General features: G+C 40.2%; 1 protein-coding gene across 3 annotated transcripts in view; it reads right to left on the bottom strand.

Moving 5' to 3' along the window:
* The window catches only part of LOC131035902 (WUSCHEL-related homeobox 8), a 72,468-nt gene that overhangs the window by 6,163 nt on the left and 39,519 nt on the right, over window positions 1–26,786 (bottom strand). For 2 of the 3 annotated variants that reach the window (XM_057967671.2, XM_057967672.2), the window contains 2 exons: window positions 26,194–26,727; window positions 25,845–25,926 (listed from right to left, as the gene is read on the bottom strand). In XM_057967671.2, coding sequence (XP_057823654.2) covers window positions 25,845–25,926; window positions 26,194–26,727 — 616 coding nt within the window. Of the gene's footprint in view, window positions 1–25,844; window positions 25,927–26,131; window positions 26,728–26,786 lie in introns of all 3 variants that reach the window. The other variant, XR_009104009.2, reaches the window with a different exon arrangement.

Here is a 26,786-nt window from a genome sequence, read left to right as displayed (position 1 = left end):
TTTTGCAAAAACTATCAAAATGCATTGGAATCGAAATCTGACTATACTGGAGTGATCTTGATAATGAAAGATGAGAAACGAAAACCAACCAAGTGACTTCTTGTGACGTTTTCACACATCGCCCCATTGCAAATGGGGACCCCCTTCTTTTTAGGCCCTCCCGATTTTTTTGGCTTGCATTTTTGTGGTCTTTTCACAGCAGTCTCGTCAGTCTATCTGCTTTGCAAGTGTTTGGGGGTCATATTGGTCAAGTATGCGTTTCGTTTGAGCAAATTCGGCTAAGCCTAGGGCTTGTTTTGTCTCGTTTTTGGGTTTATTCCTTTTATCCTAGATTTTAGGGGTTTCTGTTAGGGTTTTGGGAAAACTGAACATACGACTGGAATCAGGACCCTTCAAGGGACCTCCCAATAAAATTTGAGCCCAAACGGAGCAACTTTCTATTTTTAGAAAGCCCCTATTTTTTAGGGATTTTTCCGAGTCCCGGAATGTCGCCATTTTGCCAAAAATCAAACTTACTATTTTAAGTAAGTTTCTATTTATAGTAAGTCATTCCTGCGTCCTATTTTAGGCTCTAACTCTAACATTTTGGAAAGTTTCTATTTCGGGAAAGTCTATTTGTGGCAGGAATAAGCTAGCAGACAACGAAGAATCAACATGCACAATCACTTCTATATCTGGAAAGTTGAAAGCAGACAGGCAAGGGTCTAAAATGGCTAAGTATGAGAATCATCCCTGAAGTGGAAGGCACAAAATTGTTGTAAGTCTGGAAAATCCACCTTCAAAATCCCAAAGTGGCATCTTAGCACAGACAGTGGTCAAAATTTGGCTAAGTTTGGATCTCCTATTCCAGAAGAGGAAAGCAAGCATGATCATCCAAGTCCAGAAATTCACATCAATCCACCAATGTCATCCTGATCCGAAAATGGCCTGAAATTTGACTAAGTCTGGAAATTTGGAAGATCTTCCAAAATCCAGAATTTGCATTATGATTCCTATGGACCTGAAACCACTCTCAAACATCCTGACAATATATATGAAATATAACTTAAAGTATAAGAAAGGTTCCTTTCTTATACTTAAATGTTATATTTCATATATATATCCCGACGAAGAGCCTGAAATGATGGAAAAATCCATGAATCCATGAACGTGGTGAAAATGCGCCCAAGACTGGGTTGGGGTGCGGAATTGAAGATGCCATTCACAAGTGCAATAATCCACCTCTCCATGGACAGAGCCAAAATGCGCCCAAGTCAGGGTTGGGGCGCTAAAACCAAGAATGAATTCACAAGTGCAATAATCCACCTCTCCGTGGACAGAGCCAAAATGCGCCCAAGTCAGGGTTGGGGCGCTAAAACCAAGAATGAATTCACAAGTGCAATAATCCACCTCTCCATGGATAGAGCCAAAATGTGTCCAGGTCTGGGCTGGGGCGCTGAATCCAAGAAGTCATTCACAGAGAGAAAATTCATGAATCCTTGGCGTGGTAAAAAAAAATTTTGTCCAAGCAAAGAATTTAAAATTTTGCCTAAGGCACGGAATCCAAGGAGTCAAGGAGGAATAAAAAGAAGAATTCCCTTCGGGCGAATTTTCAGTTATGCTATTTTTAGACATCAAATCCTGGCCAAATATGGAAATTTTTATAGATTCAGAATCGGGGTGAAATTCTTCATCCAATGAACCTGGCTCCTAAATTTTAGGAGGATCCCTAAAAATAGGGATGTTGAAAAGGAGACATGTGAAAATTTGGCTAAGTGATGGAAATTCCTTCCTTCAGGACATAATTCCAGGAAAGGTGAAAAATTGACTAAGTGTTGGAAATTCCTTCTTTCATGACAGAGTTCCTGAAAAAGGTGAAAATTTGGCTAAGTGTTGGAAATTCCTTCACGACGGAATTCTTGGAAATGTGAAAATTTGGCTAAGTATTGGAAATTCCTTCCTTCAGGATAGAATTCCAGGAAAGATGAAAATTTGGCTAAGTATTGGAAATTCCTTCCTTCGGGACAAAATTCCAAGCAAGGAAGAAATACACCCAAGGATGAATTGAACATAAAATTTCTAAGGCAAGGAAGGAATCAGGGATGAATTGAACAAGAAATTTCCCCTCCAGGGAAAAAATTGAAAAATCCATTCTCGGGCATCAAATCACATCCAAATTTCAAAAGTTTTACAGATTTGGATTCGTAGGAGGATTTTCTCTCTCCTAGACCATGGAACCCTAATTTGGAAATTTTCCTAAAAATAGGAAATGTGCAGAATTGATGAAAAACCTTCTTCAAGCAAGGAAAGTTGAGGAGACTTCAAGAAAATTCTTCCTAAATCGGATTTTCCCTCTCCAACAATTCCAGATGTACAGGAGTGGATATACAACAGCGGGGTCCACTTGCATGGCGAGGATCTATTGAACACGTGGCAGTAGAGTGGTGCATTCATTACCGGAATATTTGACCCAATGGCAACCCGGTCATTGCATGTTGAATTTATGACAGATTCCTTTTGCATGCAGTCGCCGCATGTGGAAATGATGGATCATTTATGACATAGTGGGGTGATTTTTGCATGGATGAATATTCAACAAATGTTGGACGAATTTGAAGGAGGTGGTGCATTGAATGCACAATGGATGCTATTTTGGGTACTTTTGAATTAATTGTATATGGGCATGATGGATTATTAATTGGAGATTCCCACCTGTTGCATCTTGAGTGGGGAATCTTTTAGGGAAAACCCTAATTAGGGTTTTCCATGTAGACAGGGCTTGAGGCCTATATAAGGGGTGACCCCCCTCATTTGTAAGGGAGGGAGCTTTGTATGAAATTGTTGCGATAAGTTTTTGAGAAAATAATAGTGAAACATTGTTCTCTGATGGTGTCCACTTGAGTTATTTTTTCAAAACTTGCATGGTTTCACCTTCCTCACTTAGATTAGAATTAGTTTAGTGTTTTGATTCCAATGGAGAATGTAATGGTGTTTGATGAATTTCCATGTTTCATACTTTTTGCATCTTGCTGATTGTAAGTTGCAGTGTAAAGTTAGCCTGAACCCCCAAATATGTGCTAAGTTCAATTGTGAATAGTCGTTTGGATTGCGCCGTGTTGGGTATTCAGATGCACTTTTCTCAATATGAAAATCCTCCAACATCCTCAGAAGATTGCACTGGTTCCTGCGGAGTTGTAGTTTATCTTAGCGAAGCAGAACTTGGTTTATTTGGAATTTGTCCACCAGAGCACTATTCATTGTTATCACTGCCCTTAGGAATAGATTTAGATCCTTCTGAACCCTTTCCCTTTTCTTTCAGTTCATTTTAGTCCATTCGAAGCAATAGCATCGCAGAATTGCCATATCCGATGATGGAGTTCCAGCCACAGCAAAGAAGTGAAAGAACGATGCACACATAAGGCCCCTTGGATTACCAGCAATCACATCGGCCAACTGAGTCACGTCCACGCATGAAGGAACCTTGGAGTCGATTGTTTGAACTTCTTGCAATCTTAGCATGCAATCGTACTTTGATCAAGAGAGAGTGAAGTGACCGTTAGGCAACTTTATTCTATGTTAGACGCGGTCATAAAAAACACGTCAACATGACTTACTATAAACAAATGCCCTCTCCAAGATTCTTAGAGAACGCACCAAAAGCCGAGAATCACATCAAAAAGTGGCATAAGTGTCTTCAAGACTAACTAATCTCACTAGAAACATCAAATAACCCCTCAGACAAGACTAACACCCACCGAGCAGGTCAGGGTCAACTGCAATGCAAGAGAATCCTAAAATGGGGACATTACATTCCACAATTCGTTGAATCAAATAGTTGTCAAAGAACAAAGACCTAAAAAGAGCGTAGATGAAGAGCTCCATGGGAGAAGCCACCGATAGTGTTTGTTTTGAAGAGCCAATATTTATTCCTTCATTGACAAATCAAGATGAAGTGATAAATTTCCCACCTGCCCTTTTAGACCTTACCTGTTTTCTATGGAAAAGAACAAGCTTCTATGTTAGAAAAGACGACATATATTTTTTTTCCTAAGATAGGCAAAGTCTCCCAAGTATCCATAATGCAAAGAAATGATTCACCATTTTTTATTAAGCAAGAGGATGGTAACTATGCCATAGATTAAGAAGCATTAATGAATTCTTCTTTGCATTTGAGGGATTATTCGAAGAAATTGCACGAGACAAAAGTAGAGAAAAGATTGTGACCTCAAGTTCAGAAATTCTTGTGAACATTCAAGACAAGAAATTTCCATTTTAGATGGGTAGTTTATTGCCAAAGGTAGATAATTTTCTTCTAGAAGTTAGCAAGGTAGGAAAGTTGGATGAAGCATAGTCTCCTCTTTGTAGGAACAATGGAGATTTAAATACAAGCAATGGATCAAATTTGGATATGAAAGATTCAATTCATGTTCTGGACTTATTCCTACAACACCTTAAGAGAAAGTCTTCAATGAAAGACACAATAGACTTCCTAATGAAGTTTGACTCATCTTGTCCTTTGCCCTTGATAGCTCTCCATAACATCAACATAGAAACAAATGCTAAACATACTGAACAAGTTTGTAAGCATGTATCAAAAGCAAGGTGGTCAAAAAATGAAGATAGTAGTTTTGTACTTAATAATGAAGAATCTAATTGTTTTCTCCCTCTAATGGATGCATTCTATGAAGTAAATCACCATGATGAAGCAAAAGAGACCCAATTTGCCCAAGGCCACCACCGTGTGAGAATGTTTTGCAAGGTTTACTTCCACAGATGGGTGTTTTCTTGCAACATGTTCATTTTAAGGATGACATGGCATTTGAAGAGGAAATGCACACATTGGATGATCACGTTCCTACTCATTTTGTGCTAGAAGATGATAGATCACAAAGTTTGTCATTGAACAATGATATGTTTCTTCAACATGCGTACTTAGACAATAATCTATTTTTTAATGAATTACATTTAGATGGGTTGTTGAATGAAGATTCAAGTGATGAAGATGATGAAGTGTTTCAAGCATGAGATGCACAGCTGATACCCATTGTAGATCTAGAGAGTCGAAGGCACGTAATGAAGATTTTCTTTCAACAGTTATTAACTTTCTTGGACCAAAATGATGCTCCATTGGAATTTGAATATGTTGAAGTGACAAGTGAAGACAATTAAACAAGATATATAGTGATCAATATTCCTACAAATGTGCTAATAGCCACAAGATCTTGCTAGATGCCCTTAGAAGGATGCACAATAGCTCTACCTATTGGAGAGGTTTTTCCTTATGCAAGATGACCATTGGAACCAATGCACATCAATCATTTTGCATTGAAATTTTTGCTGCATGTTTGTTTCTACCTACCTAAACAATGGATCTTTGGAAAAAGAAAAGAAAGCTTTGCAAAGTTTTTCAAGATGTGTTGCCATAGTTGGAATATTGACTAAAATGAAGGGGTTATTACTTTTCTCATCTTATTAATGGCTCCATTTAGCAAGTATCTTTTCTTCCTGTCCATAAGTAGGTGAATCTTGTTTCCTATGTTACGATTTTGTAATATTTTTTCCCTCTTGCATGATGTGTTTACTTATTGTTCTCTTTAAGGTAAGTTTTCCAGTACAAAAATTGTCACCTAACTCACTTAGTCGCACCAATAAGCTTCCAAACTCAGTCAAAGGCTTATGAATTCAGTATGATCAATCACCCACAAATCAAAACATAAAAATACCTTGAATATTTTCATTGCCTTCAAACCCCAATTCTGGAAAATATGTGAAAATCAATGTGTTTCCTATATGAAAACACCAAACCAGATAAGGAGGATCTTTCACCACCAAAACTAGTGTATTTGGCATGGGTTTTCGCCCTCAATCAATCTCGGAAGAACTTTATTCATTTTGTTACCGAGTTCGGCCCCCTAGACCCCTGGTACTAGTCCAGTCCGATCATGGTCTGGTCCGGCTGTGGTCCGGACAGGGTCCGTGATTCATAGGCATGGTGCAGACCAAGTTGAACCCAAAAGGACCCAGGTCAAACCTGAGGGTCCGATGGCCCAAAAATGGTGTTTTTTTGCAAAATTTAATTTTTTTTTAAATCCACCACATAAAAAAACTAAAATATAACCCTAAAAGTGAATTTTAAAACATTAACTTGGCTCATTTCACACAAGCAACATGACTACAAGCAAGGGGAAACGAAGATGTGGGATATAGAGCCAAAGCATACTGATTTGGATGCCTTCACTTCTCAGCTTGTTGCATTTGATGACTCGGATAGCAAGCAAACTTATAGTACAAGTGCAAGTGTAAGTGGCATTGGCATTGGTTCATCTAATGTCAACATCAATGATGAGGAGGAGAATGAGGATGATGAATTAGAGAATCCATTTGATGTTTAAACTTTAAATTGTTGAAAGTTGAAACAATGATACTTGAATATTTGTCATTTTGATATTAAACTTGATGTAAATGATGCTGTTATGGTATGATCATGATGCTATGATTACAAGTTTATGTTGGTTTTGTTGTTTATATGATGCTATGTGACATCCTAATCTTAATTCATGCTTATAGGCTATATATATATATACATGTTTTTGTACTAACGAACCCAAAACCCTTTTCAAAATTTTGCCGTACCGGCATACCGGTATTTTGAACCCAAACCGATGCCCGAACCCGAACCGGTAACTTAGCTATTATGTATGCAACATCTTTGAATAATGCAAATACAAGCCTCAATCCTCCTTTTATAACATTTTGAGAGCTATTTTAGGAAAAAGTGTTTTTTCTTTTTTTGCCTCTTTTTTGAAAAAGTGTCTTTTTCTTTTTTTGTTGCTTTTCTAAAAGAAGCTTTTTTCTTTTCACTACTTTTTCAAAAAAAGACTTTTTTCCTTTTTCCTACTTTTTCAAAAAAGTACTTTTTTCCTTCTTGTTGCTTGAAAAAAAAACAATTTTTCCACGAAAAAAAAACAATTTTTCCACTCAAAAAGAATTCTTTGAAATATTAAAAATATTTCATATGCAAAGGCCCCCCATCTCTCCTAGGTGTCCAACCTAAGGAACAAAATATAACACTTTAATATTTAAACAAAGTGAATAATTAAATGTCACTTTATTACTTAAGTGCAAATATTAAATAATACCATTCACCTTGCCAAAAAATCACTAAAACACCGGAAAAGAAAACCAATCATGTCAGAACTCTTTTACAATGATTCAAGGCTATATTATTTCAAGCAAACATTGATTCCTATTGACTATGTCTGCAGATATGAAAGAAGCAGCAGAAAAGATTCAAATATGGAGTAAATCATGAGCATGCAAGAACAATGAACAAGGTCGAGATATAAAGATATTTCAGTCATCATTCATGAAGAGAACAGCAATAATCCATGCCAAAGGGCAAAATGGCGAAGACAAGTGAGATCTGTGCGTAGCCTTCAAAGAAAAACATCGAGACAAGACACTTTTTCATGGCAAAAGCAGAGTAAAAGTCCATCCAATAACATGGCAAAGATGTTATAAAAGTGTGACTAAGGAGGAAATTAGTAGCAGCAACATTAGTGGATTCTGCCAAAGCAACGAATGGGATGTATCAAGTTTAAATGAAGCACACTTTTTCAGTGGCAAAGCCCTCTTAAACTTCTACCATGATAGTTAAAAGATGGCAGAAACCCAACAAAAGAATGTGGCAAAGTGAATTTAATTCCATGCAAATTATTTCAAAAAGTATCAGAAGTCTCATGAATCTGCACCTAGGTTAAAAGAACAAAATCAGTGAAGGTAGGTCATACTTATGATGGTTTTACCAGCTCAGATGTATGCCTAAAATGGGCAATAATGCAAGTGATCCATGCCAGCATACTCAAGAGATAAAAGAAAGCTAATATCAGAAAAAAGGCACATGTTTTTTCGGCACAAACCAGCAAAACTCTGCCCAAAACAGGGCTATAACATTAGTAAAGTGTGCCTAGTATAAATGAGACCATTTCTCAAAAGTGAGGCACACTTTGTCAAGGGTTTTGCCACTTCAATTCTCCATCAAGGCATAAGACATGGCAATAAGTGCCTGAGCGCACACCACAACTAGATCAGCCATAAAGTCAAAGTGAGGCACACATATGACAGGGTTTGGCCACGTGAAATCTACACCCAATAAGGGAATATAAGACAGTCATAAAGGAAGTGCACTTTCATGATGACTTTGTCATCCTAATTCTCTTCTAGTGCACTTTGGGAGTAGATTTAACACACAAAAATTCCTCTCAACAAGAGAAAAGAATGGTAAGAACATAAGTGATCTCCGCATGGTAACCCAATCAATTTTCAAGCAATAAAACATTGATTTTCATTTCAATGCCAGCATCTAGGATGCCTTTGGCTGATCAAGTACCTAAACTCTGTCAGATATCCAGTATTTTATGAGCTCACCCTTGAAAAACTAGTTTGAGGAAGTCATTCTAGGGTTTTGGTCAACCATCGTTACTATATCTTTCCTCTAACAACTTAGTGTCAAACCCTAGGGAGTGATTTTTCAATTTACAGATGGAAATGAGGATTTTAGAATTTTTCAGAAGCTCTAGAAGGCTCTCCATATTTTAGAAGTTCCATAGGATTCATCAATTTCAAGTCAAAGTTTGCTTTAGAGTTCCAAATAAGTGATTCATATGCAATAGTCTATTTTTAGCACCAGCCACATCAAACAACTGTCATCTCCACTAGTGGCTATTTCTAGGTGATAGATATGAGCCAATTTTAAGTTGTTTTTCTTTTGTTAATTGTTTTAAAATTAGTTTATTTTAAAGTGGTTTTCCTTCCTTTTTTTCAGTAGATAGGGATAGAGTCACTTTAAAGTGGTACTTTTTAGAATAGTTTACTGTTATTTCTTAAATCCCTAAAAGCTACCTTTTGAAATCTAATAAATAAGTGCCTTGGGCACATAACTGTAATGATAATTGTAACTAGGCTTATGATCTAGAAACTATTCAATAGAAGTGATTGTATGTATATAATTTCCTAATGTAAATCAAAAGAAAATTGCATCTAGTCAAGCTTTGTATTGGCAAGATTTGTATTTTTAATTTGTAGCTATGAATGTAATTTTATTGCTAGTCAATAATTTTATGAAATTATATGATATTCAGATTGTTTAATTCTTTCTTATTAATGTAGATCTACTGGCCTCTATTCTAGCTAGTTAGTAAGAATTCATTTGTTTTCCCTTCAAGAATTTGTTTGTAGTTAAATATTGGTCTCTACTTTAGCCAATAAGAAGTTGCGTTCATCTGTGCTTGAATTAGTTTACCTTCCTTTTATATCTGAAAATCTTGTTGCAAGGCTTAACAGTCAAAATTCTGTGTATGCAGCCTAGGAAAACTTAGTATTTAGTGATCTGTATTCATGCAAAACCCTCTATAGAAATCTTGTATAGTGTGCAAGCTTGTAAATTCTATCTATAATTCTTGTCTATGGTTAGTTTTAGGTTTTGTTAGATTTCAAGGAGATTCCTCTTACAATTTGAAGAATGGTTTTACCATGTGTGTTGTTCTATTTTGTCTTGTCTTACAAGAGAGATTAAAATACTAACACAAAGGTTTCTAGAATACGAGCTACCATAGTTTGTAAGATCCCCTGCCAATTTTTTCACCCAATTTTTCACTCTTTCAGACATTCCCAATGAGAGTTTTGTTAAACATCTTGCATGCATGTGTAAATGAAATGGTTTCCTGATGTTTGCAAGTTTATATGCAGCTTGTTTGAAAGAATTTATTAAGCACTGAAGTCACATTGATACTCATAACTCCATTGATTCAATAATGTAATGAAATAGTATCATAGTTAATTTCATACAAGGTTTGGAATACACAAATATCATTATGACAGTCTACTACTAGAGGACAAGATTACAAGCATAAGCAGCTATAATTTTCTGACCTTATTTACTAGCAGAGTTATGTCACCATTGATTCTTCTTTGATGTCACCCAGCTTATACTGATTTGGCATATACCTCAAACCCCTCCTGTCACCTTCTTGCCACTGTAGCAGACCATACGCCTACATACCAAGCATCCATGCCCAGCCAAAACCTCCTAATTTTCCCTTAGCTATGCTCGGACCTATCACTTCAGCCCCAAACCCACTATCCACAACCTTGCTGGGTTCCAATGACACCATCTAACATGCCAAATTTGTCACAAGGGCTCATGCCACTATGTTGCAATCAGTCTACTAGCAAATTAACTCTCCTACGCCACTTTTTAGAGTGTGCTGACTACCTTTACCAATCCCTAAAGCTGTCAACCAGTTCATGCTCAGTCACACCAGGCTTAAAATGAACTTTGACCTGCCAACATTTACATGCCTAGCCATGGTAATCACTCGCCACAGTGAACCTCAAACTCACTTTGAAATAAAGGGGGTTGAACTTGCAATCCACTCCCCTATTTTTGTCACCAAATGCCCACCAATGTTTGCCCTCTCGGGTAAACGGTTAAATGCAGAAAGTAAATGCACAGAACATAATGGAAATATATTAAATAACCAGCCTCTGTATTAATTCCACAGTCCATGTACAATAAGTGCTTATAACATTACATTTGACACCACTAACCTGATCCTCCTTCGAAGAAAAGGTACACAATATATAATACCCGAAGGGGCGCGACACAACCGTCGCGACTCCAACTACCTACCCGTCGGCTAACTAACTGACCGCCGCAACTCATTATTACCGACGACAACATAAACATAATATAACAACATAACATAATGATTATTCCCGGCAACATCATCCCCCCCAAGAAATGAAGTCGACTCCGACGACTTAATACAAAATAGAGATGAACGGCAGGAACTACTGATGCCAGTCGGGCCCGGATCTTATACACTTGCTGCGTCCGTGCCTGAAAACCCTTCTCTACTACCATCCGATGCTCAAGTGCGGATTTCACCAATATTGCTTCCTTTGCCATCACAGTCCTCCTGTGCCTAACCCAAACTTGTCTACAAAACACGTTTTTCAGTCTCAGCTTCCATCAACTGCTACTCAAATGATACTATCTCCCTAGCCAATTTGTCCTCGATAGCCACCCGTGCTGCTCTCCCGACATCCAACTCCTGGGTACGCTGAACTAAGTCTCACGTGACTATTGCCTCCAACCTGGTGGTCAGCTCCTCCCAAGCCCTCTATGCATCCACCAAGGCAACCTCACGTCCAGCCAAGACATACTCCGAGTTCCTCAAAGCGTACCAGTCATGCCTGGAGGTGGCCACAATCCGCTGGCACAAATGCTAGGAGACACCTCAAATCCTCCATCACACTCCCAAAAGGCCAAAAACTGAACTGAATAACTCCCTAGTGTCATACAACTGCGCGGACCTGCAATGCCTTCCCTCAAACTCTGTTTGTTCCCAACCTCCAAATCCGTCTCCCTCTACGGCTTATGGCTTCCCCGCCAATGCTTAGCTGCAGGCTTCTTTCTCACAATACGGACAACCACAACATTTCCCGTGGTCTTCTGTAGCTCAAAATAAACTGGGGGTCTGGGGGCAACGCCCCCAACGGGGTCGAGGGGCAGCGCCCCTCGCGGGGTCTGGGGCAGTGCCCCAGTGGGGTCAAGGGGCAGTGCCCCCGCGAGGTCGAGGGGCAGCGCCCCCGCCGCCAACACCAATTTACAACCTTCAAAACCCCACGAAAGTCCATGGTGCGCATCATTTCTGTGATATTTTATGATGTCAAAAACCCTTCTTTTCCACTCTGAATTTCCAGTGTCCTGGCTTCAAACTCCAGCGAATCATTTTAAATCTGGTCGTCGTCGTTTTTTTTTGTTTTTTTTGGCACTGTAATGTCCCCGATGGCACCCCAGCCATACAACCTCCCTGTACGGTCAACAACAGCACTGGCACCTCCGATCGTGCGGCCACCTTCCCGTGCGGTCGACACCCTTCTTATCGTACGGACGCACCTCCGGTCAACAACAGCATTGGCACCTCCAATCGTGCGGCTGCTTGGTCTACCTGTGGCGGTCATTTTGCCCTTACGTGGCTGTGTGGATTGTGCGGGCTTGGTCTCTTTTTTTCTTTTTCCTTTTGCAGCTGTTGCGCGTAACCCTTGCTGTGTGTGTTGATCGGGTCGTGCGGTGCGTGGTCGAGCCGTGCGGTGCGTCTTCCTCCTCCTTTATCCCTTGCTGTGCGGCGGTGTTCGGTGTTGTGCGGTGGTCGGGCTGTGTGGTGTGCGGTGGTGGGTTCATGTCTCGGCAACAACCTTCGGTGGTTCCCACCGCACGGTGTGACGACCGCACAATGGTGTCACCGTCGGTGGTTCCACCGCACGATGGTGTCACCGTCGGTGATTCCACCGCATGGTGGTGTCACCGTCGATGGTTCCACCGCACGGTGGCCATTTTCCCTTTTTCTTTCTTTCTTTCGTTCTTTTTTTTTTTTTTTTGACTGTACGGTCGCTGTCGTACGACCGTGCGATTTTTTTCAAATTTTTTTTTTTAATAAATTTTTGATCGTACGGTCGCCTGTCATACGACCGTACGTTTCTTTCTTTCTTTCTTCCAACCGTACGGTCATCTGTCGTACGGCCCCGTACGGTGGTTTTTTTTGTTTTTTTTTTTGAAATTGTCTAGAGAGTCTTCGGCTCGAGTCCCCTATCTCTGGGATCGCTCTTCATCCTTCTCAGTTTTCCTCGCCCAAAAGTCTCCTGCTTTTGTCCCATGCCTCTCGAGTCGCTTGCCTGGCCTCTTAGGTCCCCTTCCATCCTCTCGGGTCCCCCTTCGAGCTCTCAGGTGTCCGTCCGGCCTCTCGGGTCCCCTGCGCGCTTCGCGTGGTAGGGTTTCAATTTGGGCCCGTTGGTGGCAAGTCTATTTTCAATGGCCGTCAGAAGACCTGGAACCACAAATTCTACAGGGACCTGTTGTGACCATTTCACACATCGCCCCATTGCAAATGGGGACCCTTGCTTTTTAGGGTTTGTTTTTTGGTCTTTTAGGGTTTTGTTAGTTAGCCTTTGCATTTTGAGTGCTGTCAGGGAGATCAATAGGATAGCAGGTCCTGAAAATTTGGCTAAGTCTGAAAGTCCTGATCCTGAAATTTGGCTAAGTCTAGAATGTCCTGAAAATTTGGCTAAGTCTAAAAGTCCTGATCCTGAAATTTGGCTAAGTCTGGAATGTCCTGATCCTGAAATTTGACTAAGTCTGGAAACTGAAAAACCTCAAAAAACTAGATTTTGCTATATAACTCCTGGAGGTCTGAAACCACTCTCAAACATCCTGAAAGTATATATGGAATATAACTTAAAGTATACTTAAATGTTATATTCCATTAAAATTGTCCTGATAGAGAGTTCGAAAAGTCAAATTTCGCTCTTGTCCTTCACTGAGGATCCAGAGCGAATTTCGCTCCTGTCCCTCTCCAAGGGTCCAAGGCGAATCGCTCATGTCCCTCACCAAGGGTCCAGAGCGAAAAAGCTTAGTGGAGTCATTCCTGACCTTGTTTGGACAAATTGAGACATCAAAGGCATGATGGAGGACAAAATGAACGTGATAGAGCATCCAGACTTGATTAAGGACGATGAAATGATGAAGTATTTGTCTAGAAAGGTAAATTCGCTCCTGTCCCTCACCAAGGGACCAGAGCGATTTTATTCATATACACATTTTTAGACCTTGTTTGGACTCGAACTTTTATTCATGGCGTGTAAAGAGATGATATTTTCCTCAGCGAAGGAAATTTGAAGTGAAAAGTAAAAAGATTTGGCCCTGAGAGCAAAAATCGCTCCTGTCCCTCACTGAAGGACCGGAGCTTGAATTCCAATTTCGCATTATCCTTGCAAGATTTAAGTGGTTTCGCGATTTGAGGAGGTCAAGGGAAGTATGTTTTGCCCGTTGAATATAACTTAAGTACGCCACAATGAAGAAAATCAGCCTAAGTAACAAGTTCGCCCCTGTCCCTCTCCAAGGGACCAAGGTGACTGGCTAGGGCGCTCCTGTCCCTCTCCAAGGGACTAGAGCGATTTTCCCTCAAGACAAGATTCGGGCAAGAGAAAAACAAGTTTCGCGTTTGAGGTGGGTGAAGGAAGACGCAATCGATTCGTTGAAGATAATTTTCGAAGCTAGCAAAGGACGAATTGGCTTGTAATTGCAAAAGTGCTCCCGTCCCTCACTGAAGGACCGGAGCTTGAATTTCAAATTTGCATTGTTCTTGCAGGATCAAGACAATTTTATGATTTGAAGAGACCAAGGAAAACATGATTTATCCATTGAATATAATTTGGAAGGCTAACAAAGGACGGATAAGCTTGGATTTGCAAAATAGCTCCTGTCTCTCACCAAGGGACCAGGGTGAAAATGCTTTAAAGTGCACTCATTTCAAAGATCGAATAAATTGAGCTCGAAATTCTAAGTAAAAATGCCATCTTGGACGTCAAAAATGAGGTCTTGGACGTAAAAAACAAGAAGTGTGAGGTCCAAAAGGTATAGGCGCTCCTGTCCCTCTCCAAGGGACCAGAGCGATCTTGTTGATATCTATTATTTTCCCATGCTTGGGCCCCAATATCCTTCAAATTGCATTAAATGCCAAATTCAATAAAACCTTGAAATATTTTGAAATTAAATTGACATTTAATGATGGCACATGGCATTTAATAATTAATTTTGAGCCTTAAAAATCGAAATTTTTAATTATAAAGGCATTTAAAATTAATTATTATTATTTTAAAAAAATAAAATAAAATTGGAGCGCTTGGGGTATTATTTAATGTTTTTATCAAGTCGGCCTCTTCTTTTATTAATTTTTATTTATCTTTTGGCCTATTTTTCCAAGTCGGCCCATGGAAATAAAATGGTGAGCGCTCTATATATTTGAGGCATGTTTTTCATTATTCAAATCATTCACTCATCATTTCAAGTGCGATTTGGAAGAGCAATTTGAGGAGCGAATTTCTACCAGGAGTGGAGACTAAGAAGGGCGAAATTCATCTTGAAGGCTATTGGAGAGGCGTATTTCTTGCTAGATTGGAGTATAAATTCCAGATGTTTTGAAGGTATTTGAAGGCGAATTTCCAGATCTTAAAGAAGCTAGTGGAAGATGGAGTTCTTTTCCAAGCTAAAGGGGGCGCATTTTGCTAAAGGGAGTTTTGATCTACATTTTGCCTAGCGAATTCTCCTATTTTTGCATCATTTTTTAGAATTAATTCCCAAGTGGAGGTATGGCGTAATCACCTTGGCACCATTTTTGAAGATTTAAATTTTTCTTTGAAAATCCTAAATTAGGAAATGATAACTCAAGATTTATCATGAAGTTTCCTAATTAAAATCTTGAATCTTCCTTTTAAAGTTTAATTTTTTCAAAGATATATTACTAGTTTTGAAATGTTGTGTAGGTACCAAGATGGTGACTCCCAAGCTCGAAAGATCCACAAGTCGGAAGACTCTCCTCAAGGAAAATCAAGCCAGATCAAGGATGGTCAAGCAAGGACAAGGGCGACCTCCTCCAGCCTAGCATCGACAAGGACGGCCTTCTTTGGACTAACGTCATCAAGGGCGACTTCTCCAATCCAGTATTCCAAGGCAAGGTACATCAATCGTCCTGCACATCAAGGACACAAGAAGTTAGAACAAGGGTTCGTTGAAGAAGCAGATAGTTCCAGATGAATTAATTAAAGCTAGCTTCTCAACAACACCAAGTTGAATATTTACCAAGTTACAAGTGTCAGACGAGGTGGCATCCTAGTCATCACTTCTCCAATCAGTGTGGTCCACCTCAGCATTTCCAGATTCAATGTACCTAACTCATGGAAGGTGGCGCAAACTCCGATGTACCTACCCCGGCTATCCATTGGTGGAATTTTCTAGAGAGGACATGTGTCCAAGCAATACAATTTTATCATTGGTCAAGCATTAAATGTTATGTAATGGTTGTAACAAACCCTAATTAGGGTTTTCATTGTTGAATCTTGGCCATTGATCTCGAATTGATCTAAGTCATCGAATTGTATTGGGGGCACTATATAAGCCCTGGCATTTCATTTCGTAAAGGTGATAGTTAGAGTTAGAATATAGTTAGAAGCAGTTGGAAGTATTAGAATAGCAATTAGAGTAGAGTAGAGAGAGAAGGCAAAGATTGTTGCCAAGATGTGGTTGTAAAAGACTTGTAACTTCATTGAAGAAATGGTGAAATTTATGGGTCGATTCGACAATTTGCATGGTCTTTATACTTCTCATGTTTGATTTTATGATTAGATGAGTGGAAGAAATGTGCTTGATTGATGGTGAAATTCGTATATCCATACTACTAGCAGTTTGTTGATTGCAGACTTGCCTTGCGTAGTCAGTTGGAATCATTCAGCTTAAGCTTAACTTCAATTGTCGCTTCTTCATCGATATGCATCAACCTGATGGTGTCTATGCCTGCAGTGATGATTTGAACATCATAAAGCTTTCCTTCGAAGATCGCACTAACCTTGTGGAGATGTTCCTATGATGTCAAAACAAGACTTAGTTAGAATTTCATCAAAGATCATTCATTGCTCTTACATTCTTAGTGTTAGGATTAGATCCTTTCCTCGCCCTCATCTTTTTTCCTTTTTTCAAATCTAAGCTAGTGAAAATCCTGTGTTCCAGCAATATTCAAAGCAAATCAGAAGTTCAGGCATCAAATGTAAGTCCCCTTGTGATTCCAGCAAATCACATCATACCACAGGGAGCTTATCCACACGTAGAGACCCTACATACAAGAACCTTGAAGTCATCCCGATTGATCCCTTTCGCGACATCTTCAGCATTCGGAGGCTTTACTCAAGAGAGGATAAGGTACCTTTAGGTATTTTATTCTGTGTTCGATAGTGTACAAAATACACGTCAACAGGACCACGGTCTCCTTCCCGTACATAAGAAGAAGAAGGATAATAAAGATTTTGAAGACTGCGGTCTTCCATATAGGGTTCCAATCGTGGCCAACACTCTTCGGATTATCTACATCGCCAAGGTTTGGGGCGTCTCCCTTCCAATATTCTTTGTATTCCGGCAGGTACACCTCTGTTGGTTGCTCTGGTTCCTCTACTTCAAGCCTGTAGCTTTGGAACATTTCGTAATCCTCCATTTGCCAGTGGAAGAGCCCGTTAAGTGAGCATACCTCATCTTCAGAACATCCCTCCAATTCGAGCACCCCTTCACTGTTCGGCTCCATTGCGTTCTTGCCCTTGCTTTCATCGGGACCCCCTTCCCCTTTATTAGAGTCCTCTGAGTCCGAGTCGGAAGAGGCGAGCTCTTCGCCGACATCTTGGGTGTGTAGGTCAATGGTATATTTCCGCCCTCCCTTCTCCATGGAAAGTGTATTTTTCTTGCAGTTGTGGTTTACCCTCGCGTTGATCAACCACGCTCTCCCCAGGATGGCGTCATAGCCTTTCTTCTTCGAGGGAATAACCACGAAATCTAACAAGAATGGTTGCGTACCAATTGTCACTTGCTGGGCCATCAACAGGCCGAGTGGCTTAATGCCGTGTTGGTCTGCTCTCACCACGTTGAATGTGGGTGGCCACAGGGTGGGCTTCCCCAGCCGCTTCCATGTTTCTTCTGGTAGTACATTCACCCCAGATCCCCCGTCCACAATGGTGTCCTTCAGAATGGTCCCACGGATACCCATTTCTACCACAGCTGGGTGTCTACCACTGCTCAAGGCTAGTAACATCGGGTTAGTCGAAGGGCTGACGGAAACCTCCACCTGTGGTGTACTCTTCGAAGCGATGGCGGGAACCCCTACCTATGGTGCACTCAACGATGCGGTGGCGGGAACCCGTACCTGTGGTGCACTCGACGATGCGGTGCTTTGCATATTGGTGAGGATGGCAGTCCTCAATTGTGGCATAGAGTCTAGAAGGTCTTTTACCTTTATTGGCACCTCTATCTGCAAGATTTGCCCAATGATGTTATTTTCCACTTCCGTACAGGATGATGTACTCGCCACCTCATTGTCCAGTCGTTCGGTCGTCATCTCACATTCAATATTGGCCTTTGCCTCCCATAATCTCTCCTTCTCCGTACGGGGGTAGGGATAAGTGGCTTTTTTCGTCTGGGCGCGGGTGATCGCCAGTACTTCTTTCTCACCAGTCTTCTCAGCCTTCTCAATGTTGAGGAGATTAACCCTTGCCTGTGAGCAATTTGCGTCCTCATGGTCGCCTGGCCCACACCAACGACAGAGGTGCTGAGGGGTGGCTTCCTTCATGCAATCATGGGCGAAGTGCCCCCACTGATTACAGGCCCTACATTGGATAATTGGCCGGCCCTTGGCGTCATACTGGATACGGCTTCCGTTATTGTTATTGTTGCTATTCCTTCCGCTGTCACGTCTGTTGTCCCGGTATCCTCCAGATGATGCCGTTGTGTTAGTATGTTGGCCGGTACCCACTGGTGCGGATGTTGTGGCCTGCTCCGTGAACAACACCTGGTTCATTTGCGTACTTCGGGTTTTCATGTTGTATGGGCACTCCTTGGTGGAGTGTCCCATCACTTGGCAAATCTCATAGAATGCCTTCTTTTGGCAAGTACCCTTTGTGTGCCCTTCCTCTTTGCACTCAGTGCACCATATGTCCCCTTCGTTCCGACCAGTGCTTCTCATTAGTTTGAATTCCTTTCTCATTCGCTCCATGTCTTTCTGGAGCGCTTGCGCCCGTTTGCCAGCCTCGCTGTCACTGCTGCTTTCCTGTGAAGAGTCATCGTCCTCGGATGAGATTTGTTACTTTTCTTCTTCTTTGATGTTTTGTGTTCGCTCTCCAGGTCCATCGCCCTATTATAAGCATCGTCATATGACGTCGGGGGTACAATTTTCATCTTCCTCCGTAGGGAGGATTTCAACCCTTCAACGAACCATCGTTTCTTCAATCCATCTGTAGGTTGGCTTTCCATTTTACCCAAGAGTTCTTTCAGCCTCCGAATGTATGCCCGTACTGTCTCCCTGGTACCTTGTTTGGTACTGTATATCTCCGTTACAATTTCATTGTCATCACGGAGCAACCGAAACTCCCCTGTGAATTCCTTCTGTAGATTGGCCCACGTGGCCACTTTTTGCTTGTCCACATCGGAGTACCAATCTATGGCAACTCCTCGTAACGTGGCTGGGAACTGCTGTACCCAGTCATCCTGGTCTGTTACTCCGTTGGCGGACCAAATGGTTTCACATGTACGACAGTGCCGTAAGGGGTCTTCCTTGCCCTCCCCTGTGAACTTTGGCAATTTTTGTTTACTTGCCATCCCACCGCTGGGTCTCGCTCCTCTAATTCCTTGTGTACTTGTACCTGGCGATCCTCCGCCTCCTGCAACTGAACCTCCACTCGTGGGTCCTCCGGAAAAAGTTGCTGACACCGAACCAAACAAATTGCCTCCCATACGGTACCCTTGTGCTCCCTCGGCACCTTCGGTCGTACCATCACCTTCCAGTGTCTCCCTCCAGTTGGTTGTCTCCCTCCGGTTGTCCTCTGAAATGGACAAATTCTTTAGCAAGTCTCTGGTAGCGTCGATCAGGTTTAGACTTCGCCTTGTTTGTTCCACCAACTCTTCGCGGCTTCTTACCCTACAGTGGTATTCTAGCGAACTGTAGAGTTCTCCTTCGGCACCCTCCGTGACTCCTTCTGGCAGCCCTACAACAATGTAGACAGTGTAATTCTCTCCGTCTATCTCTGCCTCCACAACCTCCGTGACACCTCCTGGGTTCCCTTCGGGCAACCCCTCGGTCGGTCGTCCCTCGGCAAGCTACCTTAGCCTACGCCTTCATTCTATCTGTTGTCTGAGATTCAACGCGGTTTGTGCCACTTCCCATTCGTCACTCTGTATCTTTTTATTTTTGTCCTTATTTAGTCTATTGGGCATAAGTCACTTCCATACACAACAAACACACGCCATGTACACAAAAAAACTTTTATTATTTTTATTTTTATTTTGCCTTTCGGCCACAATTTATATCAGCAGTGTGTCGGGATTATTACAAGGTTCAATTTCCTCTTGGCCTAGCGCCATCTTGTTCCGTTTCCCGTCGGCTGTTCTCTTCGTAGCGTTGCAGGATTTGTTGTCGTCGCTCTTCCTGGGCAATCTCCTCCAGGCGGGCCTGTTGTGCCAACGATGCCTGTGCAAGCAACCGGGGGAGGTGGTTCATCAACCGGTTTACTACCGAGCTAACCTCCAGCGCTGTCCACACGGCACTTGATGGGATTTCTGCCTCCGCCACTTCTCGTCGAACGTATGTCTGAATGGCTACCTGGAGCAAAATTGAAAATTCTCGCGTTGTCGTGTCTTCTCCTGTGTAAAGTTCTGTCCGCGCGTCGTCGGCCTCTGGGTTTACTTCACCAACGGGTAGGCCCATTGTGTCTGTGCGCCATCCGTGTCTTCCGTTCCCGAGTTCGTCTAGGCAACGGCGCCAAATGTTTGCCCTCTCGGGTAAACGGTTAAATGCAGAAAGTAAATGCACAGAACATAATGGAAATATATTAAATAACCAGCCTCTGTATTAATTCCACAGTCCATGTACAATAAGTGCTTATAACATTACATCTGACACCACTAACCTGATCCTCCTTCGAAGAAAAGGTACACAATATATAATACCCGAAGGGGCGCGACACAACCGTCGCGACTCCAACTACCTACCCGTCGGCTAACTAACTGACCGCCGCAACTCATTATTACCGACGACAACATAAACATAATATAACAACATAACATAATGATTATTCCCGGCAACAACCAATTGTTCCCTGAAACAGTGCCTCACTATGCCACTGATATCACCCAGCAATATACTAGAAAATGGCAGCCAAGAAATGAATATCATGCACTCAACTTCAAAATTTCAATCTGCATTTGTCAAACCTCCAAATAAATTGTCTTTCTTGCAAGAATTCACAATTTATCTGTGTTACACAGCGATGTGTCCCCACCGCTCAAATACCCATCCCTGTCCCCTAAGGCATTTCAGGGACGGGGGGACGTCACGAGACGTCCTCGAGCCGTTTCCCCTAATATGAAAAAATTTCGAAACATCCCGAAACACATCCCCAAAATCGGGGGCAACAAGAAACATGTAGGGGACGCCTAGTTGTTCCCAAGGTGATCAAGGACATCTCAAACATCCCCTGACCATCCTAGGGTCGGCTAGGCATCCCCTAAAAAAAAGAAAAAATTTTATAATGTTTAAAATAAAACGGTTCATAACAATTAAAGAAAGACGGTTAAATCTATCATGACAGCATTATAACAGCAATATAACACAATAGCATTTATAACAGCAGCAATAAATATATCATGATAGCATTATAGCAACAAATAAATAATCATGATAGCAGTGACAGCAACAACTGTAGTATAACAGAAAGAAATATATCATGATTCAAATTCATAGATATAAGTTATCTAACAGTGAACACTAACAGAAATAATTTGAATTTTTTATTTCATTGTTCAAAAAAGTTGCAAACTTCAAATTCTTGAAATGGTATTAAAGGTGTATTTTTCATAGTCTGGTATAATGTGGTATTGTGTGAGAAGTACAAACAAATAATTTATTTTCGAGATGTGGTTGGCATGTAGGCTCTTGCAGACATCATCTGATATCATTTTAATATTGTCATGTTATATTACTGCTATTCTACTGTTGTTCATTGACTTGTATAAAATCTCTCTCTCTCTCTCTCTCTCTCTCTCTCTCTCTCTCTCTCTCTCTCTCTCTCTCTCTCTCTCTCTCTCTCTCTCTCTCTTTTAAATGTGTGTGTGTGCTGTGGAACATAGCAATTTATGCACCTTCAATCGATTAATCCAATCATGAAACTTGTGTAGTTCCAACTGCAACTAGCTAGGGAAGATCTTGCACTACGAAAACTAATTTCCACTAGGGTTTTTGTCCTAGGGTTTGACTCCACAATAAGCTCCAAATTCACAATGAAGAAAAATAAATCAAGTACAAACAAATGAGATTCCAAACTCCTTTTTATGATTTCCCTTTGAACATTACCGAAGGACTTCTCAAATTCCCACTTAAAATGTTTCATTAATGTACATTAATAAAGCAACTTTAAATATTTCCCTTTGTTTCTCACTTAAGTCACTTATTAAATTAATTAAAATAAAGTTATCCATAAAATGCTACTTATTAGACAACTTCATATAGTTAATTCAATTTATTTCTTTATATTTCGACCTTAGCCTATGAGAATTAAATAGGCTAAATGGTCACCTCCAACTACTTCTTGGAAGGGGACATTACAGTCCTCCCTAAAATTGCTTGCCCTCAAACAATTGTACATTAAGATCCTGGAAGATCTGTTCACCTTCCTTAGTGGCATCCTTAACGAGCAAGTGGAGATACTCTTTAATTACTCTACTCCTTAATCTTCTCTCTCTAATATCCAAAATAGCATCAAGAACCAATATCAATCTTCCCTCCTCATCCAATGGTGGAAGCTTTGGCGATGATGTGATATGCTGCCCAAGTGCCTTTTGTGGCAAGAAACATGAAACACATTGTTGATTCTACTATCCTCTAGCAACTCCAATTCATAAGCTACTTCACCAACCCTACGTGCAATCTTGTAAGGGCTATAGAAGTGAGGTTTCAACTTCTCAACACCACTCTTCTTCAAAGAAGACTTCCTAGATGACTGAAGACACAAGAAAACTAAGTCACCCACCTCAAAATTTCTCTCAACTCCATGCCTGTCTACATGAATCTTCTATTGATTTTTGGCACTCTTAAGAGTATCCTTAAGTGTCTTAAGGATGTCCTAACTCTCCTAAATCCAATCCCTAGCCTTAGAAGCTTTGTTATCACCAAATGCCAAATCTATGAAAGTTGTAGCATTATATCCATACAACACTCTAAAAGGAGTCATCCCAATCGCCATATGATAGATAGTATTGTAAGAATGCTCACCCAAGTGCAACCACCTAATCCAAGCCTTTTGCTATCCCACAATATAATTACACAAATATCCTTGCACCCATTTGTTCACACTCTCTGCCTAACCAGCTGTTTGAGGGTGGTAATTGTTGCTCAAGGTCAAGTTTGTGCCAGCTAACTTGACAAGCTCTTGCCAAAAAGAACTACGAAACATTCTATCCCAATCACTAACGATGTTCTTTGGCAATTCATGGAGTTTGAACACCTCTTTGAAGAACAACTCTAAAACCTGAGGTGCATTGTACTCAGATGAAATGCCAAAGAAATGTGCATATCTAGTCAACTAGTCCACTACCACATAGATACAATCTCCCGCAAAAGACCTGTAATAAACTCCATCGATATACTTTCCCACTTTTTCTCAGGAATAGGTAATGGTTGTGCAATAAACCCAGTCGGAAAGTATGCTCTGACTTGTTTCATTGACAAGTCATACACTCATGAAAATATTGCAAGGCGTCATCCTTGAGATCCTTCCAAGAGAATCTCTCTCTAACTTTCCTGTAGGTTTGAAGCAACTCAAATGTCCTACACATGGTGCACCATGAATGGCTCTCAAAATCTTCTCCTTCAACTTCGATTCAAGAACCAAGTAAATTGTGTTCTTCTAGTAGATGATATCATCCACCACGCTATATCTATCATCCTGAACCTTGTCATGCATCAACTCGCATGCAAAAGTATTCTTGGAATACTCAACTAAAAGATGAGCCTTGCAATCAGCCAAAATCTCTTCCAAGGAGCAAATAGTGGATTTTTTGGGAAGTGCACTTGCAACAATGTTCTTCTTCCCCTTCACATACTCCATATCAAAATCATAGGTGAATTTTACCGACCCAATTTGGTTGGCACTCTTTCAAATCCTTCTACTCCAAGATATATTTCAGACTGTTATGATCTGTTCTAACAACAAATTTTCCACCCACCAAATACCAATTGATTTTTTCCAAAGCATACATGATGGCAAGCCCCTATCATATATGGAATATAATCTCTCAGTATCACAAAGCTTCCTACTCTCATAAGCAATGGGATGTTTGTTTTGCATAAGTTCTGGCCTGATCCCCTCATATGAAGCATCACACTCCAAAACAAAAGGCTGAGAGAAATCAGGTAATGCTAAAACAAGACAAGTACTCATTACCTCCTTTTGTTGACAGTAGGTTGAGCCTCATCTGGCCATCTAAGCCCTCCCTTCTTCATGAGATTTGTAGGATGTGCACCAAGCTGTGAAAACCCTTTCATAAACCTCTTGTAATAGCTGCATAGGCCATAGAATCCCCTCAACTTTCTTAATGTCTTTAATAGGCACCAATCTAAGATGGCCTATATCTTCTCTTGATGGACCTAGACTTCATTTGCACCAATCACATGTCCCAAATAAAGAATCTTTGTCAACCCAAACTCGCACTAAAAAGCTTTGGCAAATAGGGATTATGCCTCATTTAGTGGACTGTAGTGAGGAACAATTTTAAGCTTTGTATCAACAGTACCTTTCATTTTAGTAACTTTGAGAGCTTCTAAGGATTCATTTTTCTGAACCCTTGCACTATGGTTTCATTGTTCGAATTAGTTTTGTCCAACCTCTCTTGTGCATTCATTATTTCGTTTGCTTTGTTGAGTTGCTATGAAGCTGTTACGTGTGAGAAATAATAAAAATATATAGATAATTTTAAATTTACATTACCTTTCATTTTATTTTTTATATTTTAAAATAAAAAATAGAAAATATTTAATTGATAAAATAAGATTTATATATATCTAAGAAATTGGAAATGAAGATGCAGCAGAGTGGTGAAAAGGACGATTCACAGAAAAATGGGTAAGAATCAGGCGAAGAGCTGTGGGAGATGCAGAGAAAAAAGAGAGTACATTTGTGAGATAATTCGGATCTTGTGCTCAACCTCTAATAACCAAAAAAAATAGGTCAAAGTTTATTTTTAGTTATTTCCTTAAGCAAAACCTGTTGATGATACTATAAAGTGTGTGTTACCATGATTCTTGTATATAGCTTTAGGTTTAGGAGTAGTGTTTAGTTTTCAAGGAACTTCCATTGCTAGTTTGAAAAATGGTTTATCCTCATGCGTTGTTTTGTTCTCTGTTGTTTTGAAAGAGACAAATTAAAATGCTAACATGAAACAAATAAAATGAACCAAAATTCCATTAATACATCAATGGAGCAGAAAGGTATTTGAAGCAGCTTTTAACAAAACTAATATCTTCAGCAAAGGAAGAATAAAATATAAAACTAGACAATATAGATATGGAAGAAAGAGAAATACTTCATCCACAATGTCAGGTCTGCATCACATTTAAATGTTCATCAACTGAATATTGAAACTGTCAACTAGCTGATTACCACCAACTCACAGGTGTTGACTATTTCATATATTCTCATATTCATATTATGCTGAAAATTAGTGAAAGATTAAAAAAGAAAAAAAAGTATTTATATACAACAAACAGTTAGAATTCAAAATAAATCAACAAGCATGTTGAATAGAGGAAAGTTACTATCTCAATTAGGGCATTCCTTGAATATGCAATTTATGAAATTTAGTGATAAATAGGCATCTTCATCATTATTATGCCTATGTTTATTGTTTTCTACTCTGATTAAAAGGAATATTTCACATAAAAAGACAATGACAAATAAATTTGCATCTCCGAAATGCAGAACTAAAATTTTGGGTATTTTGGAAGGATAAAAATTCGTGTAACTGCTTTCAAATCTACTTCAGTTTCTTGTGCCCTTGCATTCAGTGAACTTAACCTTGAGATCATTACCTTAGGGAGGGGAGTTTGAGGATATTGGCTTAGAATTATATGGCAGATGAAATTCAGAAAGAAACATGGACAGCATTCCTCAGAATACAATAACAGAATTCATTAAGCAAGTGAATGGTGTAGAGAATAACTCACCTCATCAAGGGGTAGCCTTCCCCAGAATGAATATAGGTTAGATTATCCACTGGCTCATCCACTCTTACCAGCTGTCCATTTCCTACATGCTCAAATTTATAATTCTATAAGACAGCATGTAAAAAAATATACTCATGGATCAAACATTAAACAATATTGGGAAAAGGAGTGTTTTTTTATCACAAAATGCAAATCTCCTGTCAGAAATCGTGTTGTGGTTCCAAATACACAACCTAAAGTCAAAATGATCTATGCACTCAAATATTTTTACTGGGTTTATAGAACACCTAAAATTGATTGTCAGGGATGATAGAATCTGGCATAAAAGGATGCAGCAGATTGAGCATACTTGCAGCAGTTAATTCACGATCAAATGATGGGATTCTGCTAAAATTCAGTACAGACTTTGAGTCAAGGTATGAACGCAAAGCTACTGCTGATGCATGCCGTTGGGATTCAAATTGATGATGATCAGATATTCCTTCAGAACAATTCAATCTCATATCAGGTAACCTTTCAGCTTGACTTTCCTGGAGAGGGTTTTGGTCTGTCTTGGCTTTTTTTTCCTTTGGAGAATCAAGATCCGTTTCCACTTCAGATTCACCATTGTTGGGTGGACCCAATTGTTGTTTCCTTTTTGTACGAGCTCTCCTATTTTGGAACCAATTATAGACATTAGTTTCAGATATCTGACCATGCTCTGAAAGCTCAGCCGTGATCTCCTTTATCTTCTGTTTGCTTGGAGTTCCATTTCCTTGATCAAATATATTCTCAAGAATTTGAAGCTGCATCTGGGTTGGTGTCCAACGCTGCCGACCGGTCATCTTATGGCCTGTAATAGCCATCATTGAATCATACAGAATGGGATTCCCTAACCTGTAACCTGCAAATAAATCAACCACGCTATTCATTTATGTTTCAAATGCAAGTACCAAAAAAACC

The sequence above is a fragment of the Cryptomeria japonica genome, chromosome 8 (assembly GCF_030272615.1).
Source record: "Cryptomeria japonica chromosome 8, Sugi_1.0, whole genome shotgun sequence".
Taxonomy (NCBI): domain Eukaryota; kingdom Viridiplantae; phylum Streptophyta; class Pinopsida; order Cupressales; family Cupressaceae; genus Cryptomeria; species Cryptomeria japonica.
The sequence above is the reverse complement of the archived record's forward strand: the minus strand, read 5'-3'. Positions and strand labels throughout refer to the sequence as shown.